At 50.6% G+C, this 26,681-nt stretch overlaps 5 protein-coding genes across 5 annotated transcripts; 2 read left to right on the top strand and 3 right to left on the bottom strand.

The window, feature by feature from the left end:
• Positions 1–323: 323 nt before the first annotated feature.
• Positions 324–1,485, bottom strand: PV07_09634 (uncharacterized protein). The gene is made up of 3 exons (XM_016396907.1): positions 1,306–1,485; positions 1,156–1,253; positions 324–1,108 (listed from the first exon to the last, which is right to left on the bottom strand). Exons 1-3 carry the CDS (start codon positions 1,414–1,416, stop codon positions 370–372), a joined length of 948 nt encoding a protein of 315 aa, XP_016246763.1. The 5' UTR covers positions 1,417–1,485; the 3' UTR covers positions 324–369.
• A 2,300-nt stretch (positions 1,486–3,785) lies between these two features.
• PV07_09633 (uncharacterized protein) lies at positions 3,786–4,547 on the top strand (the record flags this gene model as incomplete). The annotated part of the gene is made up of 1 exon (XM_016396906.1): positions 3,786–4,547. The coding sequence occupies one exon, from the start codon at positions 3,786–3,788 to the stop codon at positions 4,521–4,523; it is 738 nt and encodes a 245-aa protein (XP_016246762.1). The 3' UTR covers positions 4,524–4,547.
• A 3,001-nt stretch (positions 4,548–7,548) lies between these two features.
• On the bottom strand, positions 7,549–8,545 carry PV07_09632 (uncharacterized protein). Its single transcript, XM_016396905.1, has one exon. It carries the CDS (start codon positions 8,293–8,295, stop codon positions 7,873–7,875), a length of 423 nt encoding a protein of 140 aa, XP_016246761.1. The 5' UTR covers positions 8,296–8,545; the 3' UTR covers positions 7,549–7,872.
• A 427-nt stretch (positions 8,546–8,972) lies between these two features.
• On the bottom strand, positions 8,973–9,798 carry PV07_09631 (uncharacterized protein; the record flags this gene model as incomplete). The annotated part of the gene is made up of 1 exon (XM_016396904.1): positions 8,973–9,798. The coding sequence occupies exon 1, from the start codon at positions 9,525–9,527 to the stop codon at positions 8,973–8,975; it is 555 nt and encodes a 184-aa protein (XP_016246760.1). The 5' UTR covers positions 9,528–9,798.
• A 14,693-nt stretch (positions 9,799–24,491) lies between these two features.
• On the top strand, positions 24,492–26,438 carry PV07_09630 (uncharacterized protein). Its single transcript, XM_016396903.1, has 2 exons — positions 24,492–24,688; positions 24,748–26,438. Exons 1-2 carry the CDS (start codon positions 24,549–24,551, stop codon positions 26,210–26,212), a joined length of 1,605 nt encoding a protein of 534 aa, XP_016246759.1. The 5' UTR covers positions 24,492–24,548; the 3' UTR covers positions 26,213–26,438.
• The last annotated feature ends 243 nt before the right edge of the window (positions 26,439–26,681 follow it).

The following is a 26,681-nucleotide window of genomic DNA, read 5'->3' as shown; positions in this document are numbered from 1 at the left end:
CTGGCATAATACTGATTCAGTTGCGGGGATTATGTTGCTGGTTGCTGGTTGCTGATAACTTGAGCATTCAAACAATGCATGTTGCAGCTGAATCAGATAGGAAAATCTATATGTCCTAGTCTTTTGAAATCAGTACTAAAATAGTTAGCCGTTGGCGCTTTTGCTGCACGTCTTCATTTCTGCTTGCAGGTTTTCGTCTCCTTTCCAGAGCAGATTCTACTGAAACGCGATTCTTTCTGACAGGGAGTTTGTAAATTTTCATACACGAACTTGCACCCTAGATTTGAACGCCTGGTCACACCACATTACCATAATTACAAGTCGCGTTAATGGTGTAACTTGTAGTTTTCGCTATCTCGGTACATGACTCTACCTATTCCGCTGATCCACAGCATTTGTGGTGGGAATGGCGATCGATCCAAAGCCGTGTTGAATCGACTCTGTGCTGGCCGGTATGAGCATGTTCTGATCTGAGGGAGATCTCGAGTGTTGCTGGTGGAAGGTATCTGTAGGGATGACAGTGCCTCTACCATAGATCGCGGGCGGCTGAGAAATGCCAAACGCCACCGTCGCCTCGGCAGATAGCAATTCCCCAGCGGGCTCATCAAGCCTCATGGTAGAATCGTAATCCCATAGGAATGCCGTGTCAGAATGTTGGCTTGATGGCGTCAGTTGGACTTTCGGCGTGGCATGGTGGAGTTCGAAGAATGTAGCGTACTGATCGCCACGGGGCGGAAACAAAATCCTATCGGTGGGTGGAGGTGCAAAAGTATGATAGCACGATCCATCTTCAAGGTTGTCAAACGTCACAATTTGACTATCACCGGGATCATTCTTGGGGGAATAAAGTGTCGCCTCGTACATCTCGTCAGAATTTTCGCATATATGCTGTCTCAAGCTCGCTACTATTCCCGGGTCTGGGGGAGAGCAATGATGATTCTCTTCCAAGACCCCCAACTGCTCCAGAATGTGATGCACTGAAGGAAGACCAGCCTTGCCGTCGGGAGGTGAGTCGCTTGAAGATCCGCAGCCGAGTTGAGTACGCCGGTACAGCTCAAGAAGGCCGGACACGAGCCATTCCTGCTGCTGTAACAGCATTTCCACTGAGCTAGCAACCCGTCAGTCTGGTTCTCGGTTATTTTACAGATGACAAACCCTTTTGGATGTACAACGTTGCGAAACTTCTTTGGCATCGCAAACGAGCAAACCGTGTCTTCGGCTTCACAGCGGCTGCAGGGCCTTTTGCCATCACACTGGCTCAGATATCAGCTCTGGTAGAGTCTGCAATGGTCGATATCGTCTAACCTTGGTCTTCTTCAATCGGCACCTATCACATGCTTTAAGCACACGATTCGGGGACGTCTGCGACTGTTTCATGTACCCCGGTGAATAAGAGAGCCTGGACTTGCCATTCATCTTGAACGGTCAGAACTTGGGAAGACGGAATTGAAGGAACAAGCAAAAGGTGGGGAACTTGAAGATGAATTTCAGAGTTGAGCAACAGAAGACACAGCGGGCGGTGATAAGTAGAACATTATCAACAAGGGCGCACGCCACCTTGAGAGGTCTAGACCAGGTGTGGGAGGGGTTGAGCCTCCAATCTCTACGAGGATAAGAAGAGGAGGACACTCTGCTTGCTCGTAATTATCCGAGCTTCACACCAATCTGTTACAGACGGCGACTGCCAACTCCCGTCCTTTGCCTTATGCCTAGCCCGAGATACGTGATGCTACTTGAGAAGAAATGGAGAATGCCCGGGCTGAATGAACTTATTGCATCCACTGATATCTGGAAGACAAGTGTCCAGCATGATATCCCCATATAACATGGACCCATACGTCCTGTATTGAAGTAGTTATGATCATCGGCCATCTTGGAAAAGGTACCTCTGCAATTCCGTGGATCCAGAGGAGTCTTGTCCAAGCGAGCGCCCAGCGCCATGTCAAAGTTAAAATTGCGTGATGCATGTCATGCCAACCCTCTTCTGGCTTGGTGATTCGGTTAAGTCGACCAACTGCATCAGCGGTAGCGGTTCCCACATTGCCCTCCATTAGAGTTCCTGTGGTGACGTGACATGGGGGCCATTGGCCAGTGCTCTGTATCTCGAGGCGCCTTTGGGCCGTGGACGCCTATACCTGCCCGCTGATTCACCTTCGCTAGCCGGGGGATATGCAAATGGCCTGACAATAACAGGAAAGCAAGGTACAGCCGAAAATCGGTTGCGTACTCTAGTGACAGCATCGTTCTAGCTAGGCGTCTATTTTGGTGGCGCATTGTCTAGAGCGGGGTTTCCGCGAATCTCTCCTCTTTCGGCCCCATTTACCGTCTATCGATCATTCTGCCCTTGCTTGATAGCTCTGTTGAAAACCTCTTCCGGGCGAAACTGCAGGGCAACGGCTTGACATCACTATCGTAGTGTTTGAACTGTCACATGGAAGTCCGAAGGTGGCGCAGCGGAGCGGATTATGATTCCATGGTAATCCGTTCGGCGTGAGAGAGGTCTCGAATATACGGGGCTGTCTGTGCGAGCTGGCGTTCTCCGACCTCAACTTCTCATACACGGGCCACTTACCGCACAGATATGTACGTAATGACCATGTGATTGCGTGTCAGGGAAGCTTGGATGGCTATTGGATATTGTTGGACGAATACAAAGGACTCCTGTGATGCGAGCTTCCCTCGTATACACCACCTTGCCGACGTGCGAGGTTTGCCACCCATGGTTTTGAAGAATTTGCCTTTGGATCAGGGATCCATTCCATTTCCGCCTATGACATGCAAGGTTGAGAACCCTTGGGCAACCAATCCTGCCAAATTACGGACGTCCTCAAATATGCGGACAAATCATATTTCCCACTCACGATCTCTTCGACGAAACTGTGCATTGGTGCGAAAGCATGAACATCTCAAAGCGAACCGCCCCCTTCCCAGATCGAGAGAACATATCGCCTTGGCACCAAGACGCTATTTAGTTTCCCCAGGCGTATTCCAACAGTGTGTAAGTTCAAGAGGCGATTTTGGTAGTCTGGTGCACGTGAAACGCTCTTCCGCGAGGTATTCTCGTATGGGCTGAAGAGTTCTGATTTATTGACAACTCGAGGTCGGCTGACATTAAGCATATCTTGGTGCTTTGAGCAAATTGTGTTCGATGGATCATGCTTCTGAAGGGAGTGATTGGCGTTTAGAAGTTCAGCTCAGTCGATGCCAAATGGCAAATTGCCCACCAAATACCTGATTTAGAAAGCGTAAGCCACTGGGGTGCCGCTTTCCATCAGGGAACGATCATCATCGATTTGTTGCTCGGACGAACTGTGGAACGCAAATTGAGGGGGTTTGTCACATCACAATCTCTGTCTCCGCTGAGTGCGAAGGGCCAGGGTTGGCAGGTCCACAGGACGCAAGGTGACAAGGTCGGATAGAGTTCACTCAATGCATTATTTGACTAATTGGATGGATTCTATCCTCCCCACAGCACCGAGCAAGCCGCCCGGAGTTTCTTACTTTGATTGCCCATCCCCGCGGCCTGCCAACCATTTGATCCAATGATGATGCTGCATAGTGCAAGCAACACTCCGACTACGTAGGAAGAAGACGTGTTGAAGCCGTGCAGTGAGTCGCAAATACCTTGCGTTCAAAATGGAGACCTTGAACCGTGATGGTGAACATCACAAGATATCACAAGTGCGACACGAGCTTTCTTGCCGGCAGAGACTGTTAACGCTGGCAAAGCATACGATAATAGGTGCAACTGGATAGTCCAATACTGGCCCCTTCGATTTGAGCTCATGTCGTCCAACCACAACGAAAGCCTTCCAGGCAGCTGCTGGTATTACAAATCTACCCACCATGAGCCACACTTGAACACAGCGAGCGAAAATGGTGCTCTGTTTGTGCTGCCTGATCCCAATTTGAATCTCGGTCCTGTCGAGATCTCTGAGCATGCATACAAGGGAAATGGCTGGCACCTACAAGAACCACAGAAATCGCGGGTCGATCTGCTGTGCGACAGGATTCTTCTGCCAGTCTCCCCGTCCGAATGGGTCGATATGGACCATTTTATTTGGCTTTCCCAGCAACCCAACCACCACAATCACCCCAGTGCTACAACACCTATTCACATGACTTTGGGCCGTCAAACACGCCTCGAATGCACAACTCCAGAGCCCGGTGGACAAACGGAGGCAAAGCGTGGCTCAAAGACGAACAATCGGGAAAGGAAAAAGACCAGTGACGAAAGACGAGCCCACTCGATAATCGAACGAAGATACCGTGACAAGGTAAATAACAAGTTGAAGGAGCTTTATCACACGCTCCGCGAGGTCAGGTATCTGCAACAGTCGCGAAATGCGGCCTCGGATCGAACCATCATCAGTGAGCCTTCCGGTGGCATGAAGAAGTCTGATGTTATCAACGATGCAATCACCTACATTCACGAGTCCGAGATCAACTTCCGGCATATGGCCGACGAAATACAAAGCCTCAGAAACCAACTCAGCCATTTCAGGGATAAAGGTATCGCCTGACGTCTTTGCATGGCTTGCAGAAACCGAGCGCTGCCGATGGTAAAGACACTGGGTGACTGCTTTGCCGGTATCCATAGCGTTCAAGACATTTGGCTCACATGCCGCGCATGATGCGCATCTGTGCATAGTATAGCTGTATTTCAGCACCTGTGCCGGCATGCGCGCTCTGCCCGCGCTCAAAAATTTGCTGGCAGAAGCTCTTCCGCGAGTCGGCACCGTTTCGTTTTCATCTCCGCTGTAATGATATTGCCCAACAGAGTGTCTGTTGTTGGTGATCCTCCTGTTGATCACCTTTTGCGGAATCGCCAACCGCGGGCGATCGCCTGGCAGTGGTTTTTTGGGCAAGCTAACTTTGACGGCAGGGTCCAGAAAATCAAAAACATTCACACTCTTCATACCGCGATTTATTATACAAACAATCAGCAGAGTTTCGCACGGAAGCCACCGACAAGCACGGCAGAGGAAATTTTCGCAAAACTAGGGGGTCTAAGATTCGCATTCGCCAGTTTATTTGTATCGAATAGGTCACTCTCTGCCAATACACCTACACCACTACTTGCCTCCTCACTCGGCCTAGCGGGGCGTGCTAGTTCACGATCCTGGTTTCCGCGGATTGTCAAGAGCCTAGACCGCGCCGGGATGTGCAAGACTGTCTCCTCCTGGCGCAAACCTTCCAGACATGTGGGAGGGACACAGATTTCCGTCGCTAAACAACTCGCCCAGATGGCCGCAGCATGCATCTTACTCGGCAACGTCTGGCAACGTTCATCGGACTTTGCATGAAGTCGCAGACGGAAAGGGTCCGGGATTAGTTTTTCTCAAACCCCCCCCCCTCTTCACCCCCTCAACAGGTTTTCACTCGTATGAATACAGTCGAGTCGTGATTCCTTTTTTGGAGGGGCCTTTGGGTTGGTGGTTGGTTAGCTCGCTGCTAGCTTGCAATACAAGAGTAACCAATCAAATTGTATAAGTAGACTCCTCTCGTCTAAAGCGAGCTTGCTCAGGTGTCCCTTTTGAGCAGAGAGATCCGGCACTCGCCGATCGGATTGCCTCCACATCCCTGAGCTCACTCTTGTGCATATCTGGGCAAGAAGCCCAAACCATGGTTTTACAGTTTTCTCTAGGCATTCGCTGCTTCGGAGCATTGACATCCCGCCCCCCTCGTATCATACTTCCTCGCCCAACATCGTGCCCATTCTGAGTCGTTTGTAGAATCTCATCGCTGATGATATTGGTGGCTACTCTGCATAGACAAACGCCAATCGCACGGGGCAGGTACTGCGAGAACATGGGCCGAGACGATTGGCATTCAGCTTTCAGACCACCTGGTGGGCCTGAGGGTTGGTGTGTTGAGATGGTGGGTGGCATCCCTTGCAGGCACAGAGGCTCCAATCCCTGGACAACCCCGCTTTCTGTGGTGAGTTCGCCTACCGTCTATGCCAGGGGGAAGACATTCAAAGGAGCAACCCGACTTGGCATCGCATGGATGACCTCTTTTGCCCAGCAAATTCAGCTTCTCAAGTACGGCGAAGAGAGGGCCCATTTCAGCTATGACTGCTACGGCAGGCAATCCGACCTTGTATGTGACAACTATGGAGTAAGTGTTATCTTTCTCTTGTCCCTGGTCCACTTCCAGGTGAACACAACCCGATCACGGTGGCGCTACATCACACCCTCATTCAAGGTCGTCGGCAAGCTGAACACCCTCCTGCAGCCTTTTTGCGGGGGCTGGTGGGCCACCGAGCTCAGCTGCCAGGTGAGAGCTGGCGGTGGATATCAACTGAAACTCTGTTTTGCCTCGTTCAAAGAGGGGACCCTGGCAGATGTTGACGGGGATTGGCAGATGAAAATGGAGCAGGATGAGGCACTTTGCGCAGGAACTTCACCTTTTCATTCCTCCAGGGTTGCTGGCTCTTCACATGCCAGGTACTTCCAGCCGGGGTTCGACCAAACAGAAGTTGTCCGTCGGCATGCGTGGTGAATACGAGACGACAACCGAGCCACATTGCCTAAGCTGTTTTAGTTCCTGATTTTGGATGGGCATCCCGCTCTCTTTTGGGCTGCTGGGGGAGATGAGGCCGTCATTCAAGCTGCACAGAGATTTCAGAAGGCCAAGAGCACACGCGCAACAGTCGTATTGTGGGTTGCGACTATGCCTGGCAGTGCTCGCATCAGCTCTGCCGCGCACCCTTCACTAGATTACCCCGGGGCTCGTTTTCACTTGACCCCAGGAACTCATAATGATCCCAACTATTCAAAGGTAGTAGACAGTGGGGATCTCGTTCTGGTGCTGTATGCATATTACAATTGCCATTAAGTAGGATACCATCACTTTCTTGACCCCGAGGAAGAATCCCACACTTGCCATAAGACAAACCCACATGTCTTGTCTTAAGCAGAGATTGCATGGCCTTATCATTAGAGTCAGGAAAAGATGATGAGAAAAGGAATCTATTCATCCGCAGTGGACAACGCGAAGATCAATTTTCATGGACTGGTGAGGCTCCGGTGACGAAGACCAATTTTCATACCTTTATCTGTCCTGTCCTTGTGGAAGTAGGTTCTTGTCCAGACTGCCATCTAATATCCGAGGGCGAGTAAAGAAGGAAACATACCTTAATTCGTAGGAGGCACATCTGGTAGGAGTAGGCCCATCAACGTTCCGTTTCTAGCCTTGCCATCGACGTACATGAATCACCCTAATGTTTCGATAGGTACACCATGCAAAACGTGCAAAGGTGCCAGCAGAAGAGGCTTGTCTGAGAAGGGGGGGAGGAGCGCCGATACAGTGATGAGCGTGTTCCAGGTTGTTCCAGGATATGAACATGTCCTGTAAAGGTAGAATCTGACTCCCGGCGACTTCGTGGCGTTAGATCTGACAAGCAAGTAGATGAATCCAGAGCAGGCTCAGGAAGCAGGCCAAGGTACGTATTCAATCAATCTGCAGCGACAACCATGCACGAGGGGAGACGAAGTTTAATGCTTCACTTCGATTTCGGGCTCACCTGCACTTCACTGGTCATCTGTTTGCTTGCCTGCTTAGGCTCCGAGCCCTGTCAGCTAGGCATATCAATTCAGACGCTATGCCTCTGCATCCTCTCGAGAGCTCTCAGGGAGCGGCCCCTAAAACAAATGAGGGAAAGATGGGTGATGATATCCGGGTTCTCTGTTGGAATCGGAGTTGTGAATTCCATCTCAAACAATGAGATTTCCATGACTCCTTTATACACGCTATGATACCCTTCTGTTGATGTTCGAATAGCCAGTGTGATCGGCATTTCTCGCCGGAGACTTGTCGATAGTTCGTAGGGACAAGTTTGCGACCATTTGAAAAGATGCTTTGCGATAGCTATGGCGACCTTCTTGCGGCTATGTGAGGGTGATGTGCTCTTGTACTTGGAAGGGGAGACGGTGTAGCCACTGACTGAAAAGCGATTGAAAAGTTTTGGAGCAGGTGGTTGTACGGGAGGATGGCAGATAGTGGACGCAGAGAATTGCTTCTGAGGGGATGCTCGCCTGCCGTCGCGAGTGGAAAGGGGCAGCGGCTTCTTGGGCAAGGAATATCAGAGACGAGTTGATTGGTGCGAGTGCAAGGATACGAGACGTACAGAAGGTGATATGATATATCGGTCTCTGGGAAGTAGGACAAGCACTCGAGGCTGAGGCAGTCGGGACGGGTGTGGTATTCCATGACTTCAAAGACACGTTTTCCCGGTGTCACATAATGTAGCCATCTCGAACTCTTGTGCATATCTCTTTGTTTTCTTTTCATGTCCTCAGTTGGCCAATAGTCGGAAATCGAGAGTACCTTCTCGCGCTGAGCGCAGGATGGTGACAGGAGTGTCAGTCGAGCTTAGGCTCTGGAAGAATAAAAGGGACGTTCAGAAGTGGGTGGCATCTTTGGTTTCAGTAGTGAGAAAGGACGGCACCGAAGAGCCATGGTACCGTTTGAGGGAAGAGAGCATCTCAAGCTGAATAAACTGCCCGATTCTGGGTTATAGGCAAACAAATACCTGTAGGTAGGCGGGTAAAGGGCGTCGACTGGCGGCGAGCTCATCCCAACGAGCGGTGGCTGCGTCGCAAGGTACGTGTCATTTTGCTCCCTGCCCTACATAGGGCCTTATCATTAGTTGCTGTCTTCATCTCCTCAATTATGAACGAGATGATCAGTCGTTTCGGAATGCAGATCGCAGTTGTTGTTGTCCAGAGCAGATTTGTTATCATTGGTCAATTATTATCTTCGGGTAACCTTCCGCATGCCATTCTAGTGAGAAAAACTATCTTGTCTGACATAGTCAAATGACAGGCACTTTAATTTCAATTGGTGTCGATGCAACTACTGAGGAACAACTTGAGAACATCGAGAAATCCGAGGAAGTGCTCGGTGATATCAGCTCGGCGGAGCATACTTTCAACCTCAGAGATTTTCCAAAACAGACTGTATATATTCTATATTTTCTGCGGTCTCGGATCAACAAACAGCGACTTTGCACCTGCGAGGAGGTTACCCTTGCCGTCCTCGATCCTTGCCTTAACCCACGTTTTCCTTCCCTGTCGCTCTACTGCCCACGCGCGACATAGTACAACCCCTGGCGTGTCAATCGGCGCTTTATAGTCCACTGTCATGGTGGCTGTCGCCGGTGCGAAGCTCCCCGACACCATCGACGCCACCGTGCCTGTGATCTGATCCAAGACTAAAGCATTGAATCCTCCGTGTGCGCGACCTGATTTGCCGTCGATCCCGGAGCCCAGTGACATGAGATAGCAGTATTCCCAAGGAATGATGGAATCGGGTTCAGTCGTAGGCCGCTTGAAACTTATCTGAGCGCGAATGGCATCGGCGCTATAGAGGGTTTTTCTGAACATACTGTTGGAGACACCTTTGTTCAAGGGAGTGTCATTTCGGGATGGGTGTTGAAAGGGTACTTCGACAATGGAGATGTCGGAGCGCAGGAGGCTCTCGCACCAGGGAATATCGAAGTCGGGGTGGAATTTGGATGCCATGCTTGCTGGAAATATCCTGCCAAGTGATCCTCCGGTCGTAGGTCTTCGAAGAATTGATCCCGATCATGAGATGGCTTGTGGAAATCGTTGCCGAGACACCAGCAATCCCGTCTATTGTGCTGTACGCATTGTTCTAAAGGTAGCGGAGAGATGCAAGATGAAATTTGGGGCCGTCAAAAGTCTATCGTTTTTCCAGAATGCCCCTGAGTAAGAAATAAGGAGTTAAAGGCGAAGGTAATGGGACAATCCTCGGTGCTCCAAGTAAGTATCGATAACGGTTTGGAAGCTTTTGTAACTCGTAGCACGCCGATGATGAACCTCGGTAAGTTGACGTCGAACAGGATGTCTCGCCTTGGCAAGTTTGCGGCAGGATTCCGCCTCCCGCAACATCTTTCCACTTCTGTGATTCGTTGTTCACGTACTGGACCATCTTCCTCTCTATCCTGTTTCCCTGCTGGCCAGGATTTTGCGAGGAGAACAAAATCTCCCCAGTCCCGGGCTCTCAAGACAGTGTTACACCCACTTCGCCAAAGACCACTACGCTCGAGGAATCCCCTCACCGTTCCGGTAGCAAAGATAGCCACGTCAGTTCTTTGATTGAACATATCGATCTCTTGCGAAGCCGGTCAGCGAAATGGCAAAACACCTTCTTTGGTATATGTCCAATCTAACTATCATCCCATAGGAACCGAACCCGAGCGGACGGAGTCAGACGCTGAAGACAGAAATTAAGGCCAGCAACTCCCAAGGTCTGAGAACTTCGATCGAAGGTACCTCCAGAAGACAATCATGCTAACCTTAGGAAAGATAGCTGGATATTGGACTTGGCAGAGTCAGGGCTAATGGCGATTTGGTGCAAATAAATGCAAAGCGAATGGTTGAACTCTACATATCTCGAGCTGTTCAAACCCCCTTGGAGATATTCTCCGGTAGAGACAGGCGCATGAGCTTGCGATATCATGGTCTTCGTCGAGTCTATCTACCAATATCCATCCATTCCCAGAGTTGGGAATGAATTTGGCTATTATCTCATCTGAGTGGGCATCTCACTATGGAGTTCCCTCGTTACTAATCAATAAGAAAGCCGAAGATATCAGCAGATGGTGCCACACTCACTTAGCCTCCCAGGAAGATATTCAAGGCCCATTCTGCGGACTATCAAGTCGGTGTGGACCACGGCTGGCCTGCACTGGAAGGATGGATGGCCTCGACTCGGCGATCGTGGTGACACGGTTGAGTTGTTTCGGTAGTCCCAGGTCTTTAAGAATACCAAGAACAAGGATCATCATGTCAGCACCGATCGCAAGGGTTATCTGGGATAATAAGCGCAAAATATCAACTCTTGGTGTTTAGGCGCTGAATGACGATGGTGGTGCTGTCGTAAGAGGGGCGTAAGAGGTATGTCGGAGGTAAAATGTGTGTAGTGTCAGACAGAGGTTATGTAGCAGGTGTAGATCGTAGTTGTCAGGCCTAACAACGCACTCTGTCGACTAACACAGGCAGACTTCAGCGTCTCCGGGAGATTAGATCGCCGCCGAATCGAACTCACAAAACCCAGAGTGACCATATCAACACCGTCTCTCATTTTACCCTCCTATGGTGGAAGACATTTATCCGTCTGCAATCTTCTCAATACATGAAACTTGATCTAGACACACTGAGTATAATTCAGCAACAATAGTCTCAACCGTGACCTGAACAAGACACGCTTCCCCGTGGTTATGCTGACCTTGCTCGTCCTCAAGCATAGCTACCTTCTCACAAAGCGACAACGAGTTACTCTCCAGAAAGATGCTTGTCTAGTGCGAATTCCCTTGTGGATTTATACGGCGCCCCGCCAGTCATTGAGCCGTCTCGACTCTCTCTCTGGATATTTTATCAGAGGGCCTCTAATGTCGCAATTCCGAGACAGGTCTGCAAGCCTACTACTGTATTGATTCTGGATTATGCCGCGCCAATCAGTTCCTCGTTAACCTGTGCAGACAGACCCCGGTACAAGAGTGTCTATTACCGAATCTACTCGATCTAACGGTGGCTTTCGCTGTGGCTCGCTGCGAACTATTCGTTGTACAGGGCAACCTCGCTCTCGCACCCCCAGAGATGTCCATGCCGCAGTGTCTTCGAGCCGCCTAGGCCACTGATTCGACCTGGAGCCACCCTGGCTTAGAAATTAGGCCGCATTTGTCCATGTGGGATGCGTGTTCTCATAAACATTTCCAGCTGTAGTCCCTGGTACAGACTCGATTGGGTCGTGCAAAGTCGAGAACACTCGCCTCCTAGGCGAGCTGAGCAGAAAGGCCGAACCGTCAGCCAGCCACCTGGAGACCCAATTATTAGCTAGAAGTTGAAAAGATATGCGCGAAGCTAAGTAAATTTGCTAAGCTTCAGGGACGTCACAGGTACACAAAGCCTAAATAGAGCTAGATTCAACGCTTTCCCAATGCCATACCAGATATACTTTTGACGACTCCAGTATGGGCAGCTTTGGGTTCGACACCTGCCAATTATGGCTGTAGCCTTGCCTATCCATTTAGCACCGTCTCAGAATTGGGGTTCTAGACCGTAGAGATCACCAGTTTCCACCCTATTCTGTCAGACCTCAAAGGGCCAGATGTGCTCGATACCTTCAATCATTTGGTTATAACCTTCGAATCTATAAAAGACGTCCCAGCCCTTGTATAGATTCAGTGTACAAGTCCATGCAACCTCCCCAAGTACCTACGAAAGACTCGATCATAAATTTCGGGAAACAGGCTCATCCTGTTACGAGTAGCAGTTTCCAACCCAACTCCTGCATTGCGTCTCACCAGATCCCAGACTCCTATATCTACTCGAGTCACAGCCCCAGCGGGAAATATGAAACTACTTTCTCTTTTGGTTTTGCTCGGTGTGGCTGCTGTTGCTGAAGCTGGAGTTTGCACCAGCGGGATCTATGCCATCGCCGTGCCGCTACTGGAAGGCTATCCCCCAGCGCAATCATTCTGTAGCGCAAAATATCCTTTGCCAGTCTCTACAGTCACGGTCAAAGTCAAACGTGGAAATACTCGACCATCGTCCACGACGACGACCAAACATTCGACCACCACCACGACGAAGCCCCCATCGACAACTCTCACCACTACAAGAAGCACGACGACTACCCAGGATGCTAAGGCTTCGCAATGGTCTGTTTTATCGTCTGAAGCCGGTGCTGCTTTGTCGAAATTCTGTTCCTGCATTCAAACGGCCAGCACAAAGACCGTAAGTTGAATTCTCGGAGCCGTGAAAGTGCCATAACTAAGGGCACGCTTTTAGATAACTCCGACTACAACTACAACCACCACCACAACTACAACTACAACTACAACCACAACCACAACCAGCACAGTGAGTAATCCGTGAACATTGTGATGGGTCTGAATCTGAGTTCGAACAGGCCACGACCAGTACCTGTGTCCCATTCGGGGGAGTCTGTAACGGGTACACTGATTGTTGCCAGGATCCCCCCCAGCTCTGCTTTGTCTCAGCTGAAGGTGCTATCGCAGCCTGCTCAACTATCGCGCCAACCACAGCCAAAAAGAGAGATGTACCGACCACAAGCAGCATCGGTGGAATGAGATACGGTTAGGTCTCAAGGCATGGGGAAATGGTTGGCGCAAAAACATTGGTGGCTCAAAATCGCTGGAAATCTTGAAGGATGCTGTACTAGGTATCTACAACGACATTATATAACACTACCAAAAGCTTCTGCTTTTGTCATTCGCTTGATTCTTTTACATCTCCTAGGCCGTAGGCAATAGAAGAAGTAGTAAAGGTACTGTAAGAAACCACTCTCATAAGTTAGATCTTTTTTTGTTCGCGTATTTTCACCAGCAACTCATCACTACTCGTCTCTTCGTTGTTCTTCCTGCTACTTATCTTCCAGTTTCGGAAGATGGTTTTATGGCCGAAACCGTCGTCTTACTTGACGCTGTGCCAAATCAAAGTCAGTTTAGGAGCTTAAAGTCCATAAAAATGCCTCCATCTGTTCCGTCGACCATTATCACCAAGGGACCCGTGCATTAACCTGGACATTAACAGCCGCAACGAACCGGCTCCTATTCCGATATTACTTAATTGCCTAGCCAAGCCTTTTCGGATGCACATGTTAAAGGGCTACAGGCGAGTCCGTCAGCTCAAGGTCGTTTTCATCAAAGGATTCACTGATGAGGGTCAATATTTCGAGCTCTGACGCATCGTCAACAATGTGCCGCGGCTCTAGGTTTACCAGACCAAGCGTTCAATATGCCGAAGGCGCCCCAGCCCATACATGAACAGAGGGGGTGTCTACAAGATGCCACTGCTGTCAAGAGCACGATACGACGTACGCGCGCATGCCGTGGTCTACGCTGCCTCTCCCCGCGCATTCACACATTTCGAGAAGTCAAGCTGAGGTCTTGGAGACCTGGCGAGCCTACGATTGACACCGACACAATTGCATCTGGAAGGTCCTGCAGCAGACCAAGTTGGAAAGTGGACGGAAGAGCATCCGGCCGGCGTACAGCGTCCGCCCCACATATTCTGCTTATCGAACATCGGAGTTTTCCACGGTCGGAAGAACCAACCGAGTTCTCCTTACTCTACATTCACTGCTACATTTTCTGTCAGATATCTTCATTTGTGGTCCAGTCAAGCTGATTTTCTTTTTGTCTTTTGTTTGCAACATTCTAATTGTGGTCTTTGCTGTCTTTTTTGACAAGGGCTTAATCAAATCCGCCTGAAAACTTTGCACAAGCGCGTCGAGACAAGATGGCTCTTCAGGATGATGAGATCGTCTTGGGTATCATTGGATGTGGTCAGTCCCCCGAGGCTTGCTCTCCACTGATCCCTAGCTTACCTTCCTACCAGGAAAAATGGCAACGGCGGTGCTTGAAGCTGTGTTCCGATCAACGGGCACATCGCGAAGTCCACTGAGGAAAGTGCTAGCCAGCGTGAGGAGTCCAGAGTCCCAAGCGCGGTTGAAGACAAGATTTGCCGCACGAGGTGACGCCATGGAAGTCCTTGCTGGAAACAATACTCGGGTTGCTGAGGAAGCCAACGTGGTGCTTCTAGGTCATAAGCCGTACATGCTCGACAGTGTCCTCGGCGCAGCCGGCCTGTCGAATGCGTTGAGAGGCAAATTGATCATCAGTATCCTTGCAGGAATCTCAAAGGAGCAAATCCATGAAAGGCTTTACGGAGCAGGAGAGAAATCTCAAGCCTTCATCTTACTGGCTGTGCCTAATATGGGTGCTCAAGTCCAAGAGTCCATGACAGTAATTGCTGAGCCTTCGCCTGATGTTCCCTCCAAGCTGGTACAACAGACCACATGGCTCTTTGAACGGGCAGGCAAAGTCGCATTCGTGGCACCTTCCCTCCTCAATCTCTCAAACGTTCTAGTTGCATCTTGCATAGCTCTGACGACGATTGGTGTAGACGGAATCCTCGACGCCGCGGTCATGGAAGGTATGCCCCGCTCGCAGGCTCAACAACTGGCGAGTCAATGTCTCGTTGCTACCGGAAAACTCCTCGGGAATGGATCACATCCGGCCGAGCTTCGAGAGTCCATATCATCCCCAAAAGGCTGTACCATCAGGGCCATAACCCAACTCGAGAAACTGGGCGCTCGATCAGCTTTCACGGAGGCTATAAAAGCGGGCACAGACCACATCAAAATCATGGGATCTCTTCAGGATCCGCCCCGATGAGAAGCTCGTTGCTCTCCCATCCTTCTCATTTCTAGGGCTGCTCTTCTCTAACTGCTACCCGAGCCATATTATACAACTTTCAAAGGCGAATTCTGGCCTCAGGACTTGTGTGATGCCGGTGGATCTCAAGATACCGCCAGATGCAAGCACAGGGTGTGCCATGAATGTGGCAACAGCAGCAAGAATGATGAATGAAGAAGACTGAGACTAGCAGATTTATCGACCAGGACGAAATGAAAATAACTTTATTGAAGCACTTCAATCTCAATGGTAGCTAAGCTTCAACTGAGGTTAGAACAATGGTCGAGAAAAGCCACCAGATTAATTCTAGCATCTAGCTACCTCGTCCAATACTCAGGTGGCTCTTTCGATAGAGTTGGATGAAACTGCAGCCGCATTGATCCGACCATTGACAGACCAGAACATGTTCTGTCTCATTAATTCGACGCGAAAATCGATGGCAACGAAGACAACATCCACCACCGGCACAGTGGCTCTGCGTCCACATAGTGACGAATTCAAGATTCTTGAGGAAGCTTCTACGAGCTTGTTTGGTCTTGTGCGAGACTCTTGTCGACCCCATGCGCGAATGATTTGGCATGCTGAGACATCGCTTAAACTCACCAAGTTCTGAGGAGGTCCCGACCGCGTGGCCAGCCCGGAGAAGCCCCGCGAATGCGGTGGGGGAGGCCCACCAGCTCTGGGGAGGTTACGGGGTAGCGAGACCCACCTTCCCCAGGCTGTTGCGTTTCGGTTTACTGATATCAGTAGGTACAATGCCACTTCGGCTGGATTTTCGATAATGTTTCGGTTAGCCCTGGGCCAGACCCAAGGCCCGAGGTAATGGTTCAAGCGGGGTTTCGCTTGCCCAGCTTCCTTTAGTATCTCTTCGATTTCTTGTCGCAAGTCTTGTTTGATAGCTTCCAACATCAACTTCGGAGTACCATGGCGATCCGCAACACGACGTATGCCAGAGATGGCAGGACCGGAAAGGGGTTTGGACAAGACCGACAATGGAATTGGAGGAACTTCTTGATCTGTTTCGCTATTGCTGGCTGCGGCCAGCTGGCTTTTGGCTACCCTGCCTCGATCATTGGTGTCACCCTCGCACAACCGTCCTTCCTGACCTACATGAAGCTCATCAACGCAGAAACCGGAGAGATGGCCCACGATGCTGACTCTCTGATCGGTGCCATGTCTGGTGTCTTCCAGGTTGGAGACCCACGATACTGGCATGTACGAGTTCTCTAATCCCTCATAGGCCGGAGCTTTTCTGGGCATCATCATCGGAAGCTTCATCATGGACCGGTGGGGACGGAAGGCAGGAACAGTATTCTGTGCGGTCATGAGCCTCATCGGCGGCGCTGGTCTGACCGGATCCGTCAACACGACCATGTTCATCATATTTCGATTGATCGCCGGCGCTGGATCATGGGGCTTTCTCGCACTGAGTGCGTAATCCACAACGCCCAGCTCACTGAACGCAAGGCTGACTTTTTCTCCAGCACCGGTCTATACGGCCGAATTGGCACCGCCCAAACTGCGAGGATTCTTTGTCGGCATGAATGGAATGGGCATCACCATAGGCTATTCACTTGCCTCCTATATGGGTCTGGCTTTCTACTACGTCGAAAACGATCCTGCCGCGCAGTGGCGAGGGCCCCTCGGTCTTGCGCTCATTTTCCCAGCTCTCCAGCTGCTTGTTATTGCATGGGCGCCAGAGTCTCCAAGGTATCTGTTGATGAAAGGCCGAGTTGAGGAGGCTCGGAAGATCGTCATGGACTTACATCAAGTGCCCGGCGATCCAGACCAGGAATATGCGCGCGGCGAGTTTTACCAGATGCAGAAACAGGCCGAGTTCGACCGAACCCTAACGCCTACGTACCGGGCGATGTTCTTCAAGAAGTCATACCGCAAGCGTACTATCCTGGCTTGTGGCTTCGCTTTCATCGGGCAGTCTACTGCGGTTCTGGTCATCAACAACTACGGTCCCACGTTGTACGCCGCTCTTGGATATGGTACCCTGGATCAGTTGAAGCTCCAGTGCGGTTGGATCACTATGGGCACGCCTGCCAATCTTCTAGGTAAGAACGACAATTGCCATCGAGAAAGTCGAGATCTGGACTGACTCCTTGCTACAGGCGCAGTGATTATGGATCGTGTGGGCCGACGAGTTCTCATGCTCACGGGAGTCTTCGGTTGTTGTGCTTGCTTGATCATAGAAGCCGCTCTCATTGCCACTTTCGCCAGTCCGATTCCCGACACGCCCAACCTTCCAGCGCTGCGGGCTGGTGTTGCCATGTTTTACATCTTCCTTCTTTTCTACGGATGCGGCATCGACGTCGCCGGGGTCGTCTTCTACAGCGAAATCTTCCCGAATCACCTTCGAGCAAAGGGGGTGGCAATGTCCATTGCTGCTGTTGCGCTTACCGATCTCGTTTACCTCCAGGTCACCGCGACAGCGTTTGCGAACATTGGCTGGAAGTTCTTCCTCGTCTTCATTATCATTTCAGGTCTTGGTGGCATCGCAGCCTTCCTGCTGCTGCCAGAGACTAAAGGCGTGCCGCTTGAGGAAATCGCGGCTGTCTTTGGAGATACCGAGGAGGTTATGGTTTACTCGGAGGATATCCACGTCGACCATCGCACGCACGACCTCGTCGTGGATTTACATACGGGCAACACAGTGGCAGGGAGCGGTGACGAAGCGCTACGCAGGGTCGCGACAGAAGCTACAGGGGCACAAGCCGGGACCAAACATGAGACAGCTCATGTTGAGGGCTCTGAATTGGTGACCTCAGTCGCCGAAAAGGAAGCTTAGCTAGATCTCATGTCACTCATGCCCGTACCCAGTACCATTCTTGGTCAATCTTGTGTATAGGCCTCTCGATACCAATATACTCACCCGCCCGATTTGACCAGACGAGAATCCAAGTTTCTGTTCACAGATCTGAATAACCACGATTTCATTTCTCAGGTGTTCTTCGTTTTGTGATCAAAGTACTGAATGTGCCTGTGGAGGCCTGAACGGAGTCGTGACCTATGCAAAAGGACCCCCCACAATGGAGCCCCAGGTTGAAGCTCCCTATCCATCTCGCTCCAGAAGGGCCCAGACCTGACACTAGTGCACCCTTCTCGGTTATTGCTGATATGGATGTGACCTGAGGAGCCCAACCTAACAAGTAATATTCAAGTCGGTGAGACAGGTTCACGATCCGAGGTTAAACCAATTCGTACCATCCGAGAGGAAATCCTTCAGACCACGATCCCAAAGGTGATGACCTCAGGTACGAATACGGTGCCGCCGGGCATCAAAGATCAGAGCTTGATTTGTTGATTAGAGTTTGCTAAGGCCCGTAGTCCAGAATCGCCACTTGTACATTTGTCTCCCTGTGAACTCGAAGGGAGCTCCTCCCGACCACTCGTCCAAATGGGCATCGTTGCGCTGTCGAAAGGCGTCTAACCAGGAGACCTTCCGCTACCTGGATGCCACGAACGTGTTTTCTCTCGATATCTAGTTCCGAAATTCAACTATTCAAGGGTGAGAGGGTGGTCCAGCCAAGCACAGTTTCGAAACGTTGTTTTGAACGAAGAGAATACCCCTTTTGGTTCGTCAAGAACATGCTGGTCCAAAGACAAAAAGCTGGGCTGGAAAGAAGAGATCGAGGTAGCTTTCGGTTCAGCTCGAGGTGAACGGGTATTCTCCGGTGCTACAAGAACGCTACCGCGGTAAACCACCTGAGACGTCAACTGTCACTAATCGCTCCACATACCTCAACACCGTTGATCTCGCCGATCTGCAATAGCATGACTGTCGGCGAGGAGGTTTCAGGAAAGGCCTTCAGATAACAGGCCAAAGTGTATATAGCATAAATAGCCAAAGTCTCTCTGAGTAGGTAGAGAGATAGATATCATCAACTAGTCCTGACCACTCCTGTATTGTGTACAACAGAATGCCTAATCCTTCACGTTGTTGTTCTCTGCAGCTAGCTCCCTTTCCCAAAATTCAACTCCGATTCCACTACGTACGGAAACGTAACGCTTGCTTGACAAGCTGTAATACCAAGCTCGTGGTGCGGCGGAACATATATCCAACGCCTAGTCCTGTATTGGATCCTGGAATCAAACCGTAATAAATTCCCAAACAAGCCCGCCAGATATCTCTTTGTTGATTGTCGCCAAGCCCTCTATTCCATTCTCCTTCTTGATCTCCACAGCCCAGAGGTTCTCCCAAGACGTCATGAGCAAGATGTACCCCCCTCCCGGTATCGGACGAACGACGAAACACTCATGTTTCCCTTGTCGCTCAGCTGAGCAATGTAGCATTTTGTTGCCAGAGTAACATATGTACCTGCCAGAGACTGGATTCTTAAGGCCGAGCCAGCCATCTCTTTCCGTGCACTCCCAGTGCATAGAACCGCGGCCATTCTGTTCGGCTAGCACAATCCTTCCGTCAAACAGCGAGAGGCAGCGTCCGCACGAGACAGAGCGGATGATGAAGGTAGATCCTGGGAAAGGCCCCGAGGAGCTGCTCAAATCGAGGTTATCAGCGAACGTTTCGGGCGGTGTTGAGCTCGTATATCTCGGACTTCGGGTGTAGTTTCGTTCATGACCATAATGGCGGAGTGATGGCTTGGATATTTAGAGCTAACTGACACAATTAGCTTTGTGTAAAGCCCACGATCAATTATGAACACAGTATGGGTGAGGTAAAATGCCGCCGTTCATGGTATATCTCGTGCGGGACGCGGGGTCATCAAGCAGCCTTGTCTGAGGGTAGCAACTTCGGGAGCCTGAAGCTTACCCCTCCCTGCCCCTCCAAAATCTCCGCTATCATGTGGTATTCGAGAACAGCAAGGTGAGCCACTGGTTTCTCATGACGGCTAGATATTGTAACGGACTTTCATGAGATACTGTCTTCGGTTTTCCCTTTCACTTTATTATAGATCTATCTATTCAAAGTTCTTTATCACTGTCCCTGTAATTTTGATCTCGGGCATTTATCCCTAGAATGATTTGGGCATCCCCGCCTCGGGAAACCAACCCTAAACGGAAATTTACATCGTATTATTTTCAAATCATGTATTTACGCAATAGGAAGAGTCACAAATAATTAGGGGAATGTCTACGGGCAGCAAGTTCGACCGCAAGTTCCGCTGGCCGCAAGTTCGCTTAGTGCTTGGCAGAAGCCAACTACACCTAATTTAGCTAGTGGCAATTTCCGCTCGCCATCCTCCGTATCCCTCCTCCTAGACCTCGCCGCCGCCTGACCTCGTCGCCGTCCGTTTGTATAGCCAACCTTGGTGTTGATCTCTCACTCGTCCTGCGAGTTAGGTAGGAAGCCTTGTTGCCTAGCCTCAACTAGCCTAGTAGTCCGTTTGCGGACTCGTTTACCTCTGCCACTACCGATCGCAGGCGGCGCTGTCGATGGTGGCAAGGCCAGTTCAGGAGAGTCCTCAGGCGAAGGACTGCGCCGCGGCCGTGGCCGATCTGGCGTCTGAGGCACTAGGCGTGTTAGCCTAGTCAAGGTCGATGGCGGAGGGGTCTCTGGCACATCTTCCACCTCTTCCTTCCTAGTGTTTTGTATAGTAATCGGAGGTGGTCGATGTTGCCGTGGTGCCTGAACGACGTTCTGGACACTACTAGGCGTAAATCGAAAGCTGTGCATGAACGCCTCTTGAGGCCTCTTAGGCCGTCGATTGAGTGCCTCTTGATAGCGCTGTTCCTGCCTCTCTGCCTGGTGTTGCCTGCGCTCCTGGCGCTCGCCAATCTCGACAGTGATCAAGGCCCTCTCTGTAGATCTGCCGTGTTCATGCCTCCTTATCCAGGTTCTCTTAGGTACAGGATCAGGCGCGCTGATAGGTAGGTCCTGCTCCTGGAGACGTCGTTCACCTAGGTCGATTAACTGCCGTTCTATCTGTGTCTGTAATCGGTCTCGTTGTCTATTAAACCGCGCTCTTTCAGTGTCCTCTAGAGCCTGCCGAATCTGTGTAATCTTCCTTATATTTACTATCGATTCTGTAGGTTCCGGACGCGCTTGAGTCTCGACGTTTGGATAGGTAGGAACCCATGCTAGGGAGGTGATTTGCGGCCCATCTAGCTATCATCGCGGATGTAGGAGCGTTCGAGGAATAGGCTGGCCAGTCTCCCAGGCGTGTTTAAGGTGGTGCCTATAAGGTAGGAGGAACTGTTTCAGTAGTGAATAATGACAGGCGCCGAGGTTAGCGCCTGAGGCCTTCAGTTGGTAGAGAAATGACCACTCGATCGTAACCTGTTTAAGGGCATTGTCGCTGACTGCGAATCGTAAGTGTTGGAACGCCGCGCCCTGGGCACCTCGTGGATAACTTACAAGCGAGCGATCCTTATGTTCTGCGATCTCCTTAATCACGCCCTTAACCGTTTGATAGAGGCGTTTTATCGCTGTCTCAAGGTCCAATTGACCGTTGGTTATCTGTGTAACTACGTTGTGATAGGACTCAGATCGCTGGCTAGATCGGTGGCCGAGATTTGCCAGTTCAGACGTATACACTGCCATAACTCGGTCTTCCTTATTACGCCATTTATCGAGATATTTAGGTTCTAGTAGTTGCGATCTTAGGTCGTTCCGTCTAGCCTTAAGTGCCTCTTAAGTGCCCGCATTGATATAAGCCTAGGCGAGATCAGTAAGTGTTTCCGTAGCGTTTTCATGTCCACTAATCTGATCAGTCTTATGGCCCATCTTACGGAACCTAACCTTCATTACCTCGACGGCGTGCCAGCTACAGATCTGATGTCTCGCGGACGGAAAGGACTTAGTTATCGATGAAAGAATCGCTCTCGCCTAGTCTGAGATGATAACCGCAGGTGGAATAACACTCTCTGGCAAGTGCGACTTAAGGCTCTCCCAAAAGAAGGAATAGTAGGTATGGCTCTCACTTGGACAGAACGAGAACGCCACAGGAAAGGTCTTACCTGTGTTCAGTACACCTACTGCAACGATCATAGGCATTCTCAGCCTGTTTATATTGAAGGTCGCATCGATAACGCAGACAGATCCTGCGACAAATCGAGAGGTAGCCTTGAGAAGGTTAGGGTGTGAGAACCAGATTTGCAGACATTTCCTACTGACTATTCTGCCAGTGTCATTAACTACCTCCTGTAGTCGCGTTTCGTATATAAACCCTTCGGCCTGCAAGGTAACAACGAGGCCATTGATTGTCTTTTCATCATCCTTGATAGCAGGCCTATATCTGACTAAGTTATAGTACTCCTTGGACGTCAAAACAACACTAAAATCGTGAGAGTCAAGGATCCTGCGACTAGCAGAGAACGGCATGGTATTGAATCGGTGTAGCCTTGCCTGCGCTAGGGCCGCCTGGAACTCCGCAAGGCGATCTCTATGACGCTTAAATATCAAAGGGTTATCGCTCAATGGGTGGCCTGTATGTTGCAGAGACTTGACAGTAAGGATAAAGGCCTTAATCCCACTGTTCCGCTTACCAACTGACCTCCAGGACACACGACAGGACCATCCGCAGTTAGTGCCACGGATATGAGTCAACTCGCGTTGGCGATCTGACAAGATCACACCGTTCTCGTCCCTCTTAACGTGGTCCTTAAGGCTACGCCAGTTCCGCGTGCCCTGGCCGTGGTAGATATAGAGGAAGCTACTGTCAGGAAACTGCTTTGTTCCACCAGAGCCTTTGACAACGTCGAAGCCTTGAGATAGCGAATATCCGACGAGGCGTTTATAGCAGTCTTCAATGGTATCGAACGCCTCGTCTGTAACAGGATCGGCAAGGAATCCAGGAGGTAAGGCCCTCATAGCCTTCTCAAGAGGTCGGCGGAGGTGGTTAGGACAGCCTGGCCTGGCGCGCTAGGCTGAGGATTGGGCACTAACCATTAGACAGAACAGGAGGATCTCAACACTAAGGTTGGCTATACAAAACAGGCGACAGCGAGGTTAGATTGCAAGAATTGCTCAATATTTAATTGTGTGATTATCGAAAACGAACGCCAGCCAAATTTGCTGGCGTTCGCTTCTGCTAAGCATTTAAGCGAACTTGCGGTCAGCGGAACTTGCGGTCGAACTTGCTGCCCGTAGGCATTCCCATAATTAGACGATCCAGAAAGAGTATCTCTTTTGTCCCGATAGGACGCCGATTTCGCACAACACTATACAAAGTAAGGGGATGGTCTTTTGCCAAAAGCGTGGGGTGTTGCTCGATCCAGCTTTACCCACCTATGGTTCCATCCTGAGATCTTGCGTGTGGAGCTCTGGAAGTGCCAGATTTTGTATACCATTTACCCCTCAGGCTGAGCACTCCACACAAAGGAGGATAGTGACGACTTGAAGGGATTCGAGTCGTCGTTCATAATGGGGCGAGGTCATCGTGTGTCGATCTTACTGTAGTCCCGACCTTCACAAAGCCGATATCCACCTGCTCTGTCACCAAGGAGCCGTGCAAGGCCCTACAACTCTAACCCTTGGACATACTATACCTCCGCTTGGTACTTTTCCCAATCAGTTCTTGGGCGGAAATCGATTCATGAGCATTGAAGTTGGTATCAAATTGGCGTGCTCCCTGGCGCGGAACACATCAATTCCACCTTTCCCCAAGCCAGCCACAAGAAGAAGTCTCAAGTTATTTGATGGTCGGTCATCCACCTTTTAGGACAATTTCCGTTCATTTCCCGTCTCATTACTGTTTGCAACGGCAAGACCTGTCCAGCCCCTATAAATGAGACACACACACAATGTCCTCTATCGTGTTATGCGAGACCCTCTTCTCTTGCTTCGCAAAGAGGGCAAGGCTTATCGTGAATACACGGACTCTGTCACTGTTTTAGAGTTGTATAATTTATCTACTTACGGTTGAAACACTTTGTAGGAATCGCTCAAACTATTCAACCCCCCTATTCGACGGGCGATACCAAATATGTCGCAGAGGAAACTGAGCGAGTGGTTGCCACAAAACAGGCTGGACCGTCGACGGTCAGGGCCTCGTCCCACATTCAAGCATGACGTTGCTTCAAAACTGGCATGCCGTATCCTTCTGCCAGTGGCCTCATCAATTGCATGATATCTAGATATCTCCTGACGACTCCGTGTGACTGGCTCACCCACAGCGCGTCATTGTATCTCCTCACTCCGCACGACCAAGACACGCTATGGTGAGCCTCGGCAGGTTTGGTCGTGCGCGCGGAGAAGTGCGGGATTGATATGGCGATAAACACCATCCTCGATGCCTTCATCATCAATCTATTGATTCCTTCGACCATTGATCGCTGCATCGATAACAACCAAGCCGACGACCGGGGCTGGACTTGACCTTCCGCCATGGCTGCACAACTCGACTTCGACGTGCTGATTATTGGCGCTGGATTGAGTGGAATCTACTCCCTGTACCGGATGCGGGAGCTTGGATTGAAAGCGAGAGTCCTCGAGACTGGCACAGGCGAAGGAGGAACATGGTATTGGTGGGTGCAGCCGGGTGGTGTTGAGTGGATGGGATGGACGAGGCTGACGTGGTCTGCAGGAATCGCTATCCCGGTGCCCGCTTCGATTCCGAGAGTTACTCGTACAATTACTCCTTCTCACAGGAGGTCCTGGACGAATGGAGCTGGACGGAGCATTTTGCCCCTCAACCGGAGACGTTGCGTTATATTCAGTTCGTGACTGACAAGTTCGACTTGCGACGAGACATGCAATTCAATACCGAAGTCAAGTCGGCACATTACCACGACGCCAGTCGATCATGGGAATTGACGGACGACAAGGGCAACCGATATAACTCGAGGTTTCTTATCACTGCAATGGGTCTGTTGAACAAGCCCACTCTCCCAAACATTCCTGGGCTCGACGACTTTAAGGGCCAAGCTTTCCACACAGCCCGGTGGCCAAGGGAACCCGTCAATCTTCAAGGTAAACGGGTGGGGATAATAGGCACTGGAGCCACGGGGATACAGATCATCCAGGAGATTGTGAAAACCGTTGGTCACTTGACCGTGTTTCAACGAACAGCGAACTGGTCGGCGCCTTTGCGCAACGCCAAAATCAGCCCCGAGGAGATGGATGAAATCCGTAAGCAATATCCCGAGATATTCAAGAAGTGCAAAGAATCAGCCACCTGCTTTGTCCATCCAGCAGAACCCAGGAAGTCGGTTGACATCTCCGAAGCGGAAAGAATCGCACATTGGGAGGACATATACTCGCGACCAGGGTTTGCTAAATGGGTCAGCAACTTTCCGGACGTGGCATACGATCGACAGGCAAATGCTGCTTGCAGTGAGTTCTTCGCGAATAAAATCAGAGAAAGGGTCAAAGACCCCGTGACGGCAGAGAAGCTCATTCCTAAAGACCACGGCTGGGGGACGCGGCGGATACCCATGGAGACCCATTATTTCGAGGCGTACAACCAAGATAATGTCCGACTGGTCGACATCCGAGAGGACCCAATCGAGCGGGTGACGGAGAAAGGGGTCAAGACTCGCAGCGAAGAATTCGAGCTGGACATCCTGATATACGCTACCGGCTTTGACGCAGTGACGGGATGTTTTACGGCGGTCGACTTTCAGGGAGTTGATAGCAAGAAATTGAACGACGTCTGGAGCGAAGGCCCTCGCACACAACTGGGTCTCTTCGTCCGTGGGTTTCCCAATATGATGATGGTCATGGGACCCCATCAGATGTTTGGCAATATTCCTCGAAGTATCGAATTTGCGGTCGGTTGGATTGCCGACTGTATTCGCTATTGCCGTGACAACAACATTACGCGGATTGAAGCCACCGAAAAGGGAGTGCAAGACTGGACCGACCACGTCCACAAATGCTCCGAGGGCCTTTTGACAAACGAGGTCGACTCGTGGATGACAGGCATAAATAAGAACCTTGCTCATAAGCAGAAGAGGACCATTGCGCGATATATGGGACCTGCTCCCGGTTATAGGAAGAGGTGTGACGACGTTGCAGCTGGGAAATACTCGGACTTGGAACTGGCCTGAGGACCTCGACAGGCGTAGAGATAATAAAGCACCGAACCTTGTGCTAAGCTTGCTGCGACCTGAATAAGACACCTCATTTCTCAGCCACTGTAGAAAGCTCCCAGGCTTGAACCGAACAGAATACAGGAGACCGGAAGGCAATGAATTGGTGAAGACAGGAATGAGGGGGAAATGGGATACAACGGCCCTGTGAGCTATGAAGCACAGCCTTGTTAGGTTATCGTAGGCAGGAGAAGCGTACTCTCGCAGCATGAATGCCAAAGCATGCCAGGTCCGGGCATTGTAGCTTGTTGGGGACGGAGTACCGCCTAAGACCCGTTTTCCAGCTTTCTCTGTCTCGACTAGTATGTCCACAACCTCCGTCGACTTTGAGCTAAAATGCCTGCCGTCAACACGATAAGGCCGAGAATGGCGGGGTGTCTGAGTTTGTTAAAGACGACTCCCGAATCTAGGGTGCTTTCGCTGGACG

This window comes from Cladophialophora immunda (assembly GCF_000835495.1).
Source record: "Cladophialophora immunda strain CBS 83496 unplaced genomic scaffold supercont1.5, whole genome shotgun sequence".
In the NCBI taxonomy this organism is placed as follows: Eukaryota; Fungi; Ascomycota; class Eurotiomycetes; order Chaetothyriales; family Herpotrichiellaceae; genus Cladophialophora; species Cladophialophora immunda.
This window is presented reverse-complemented; position numbering and strand designations above follow the sequence as displayed.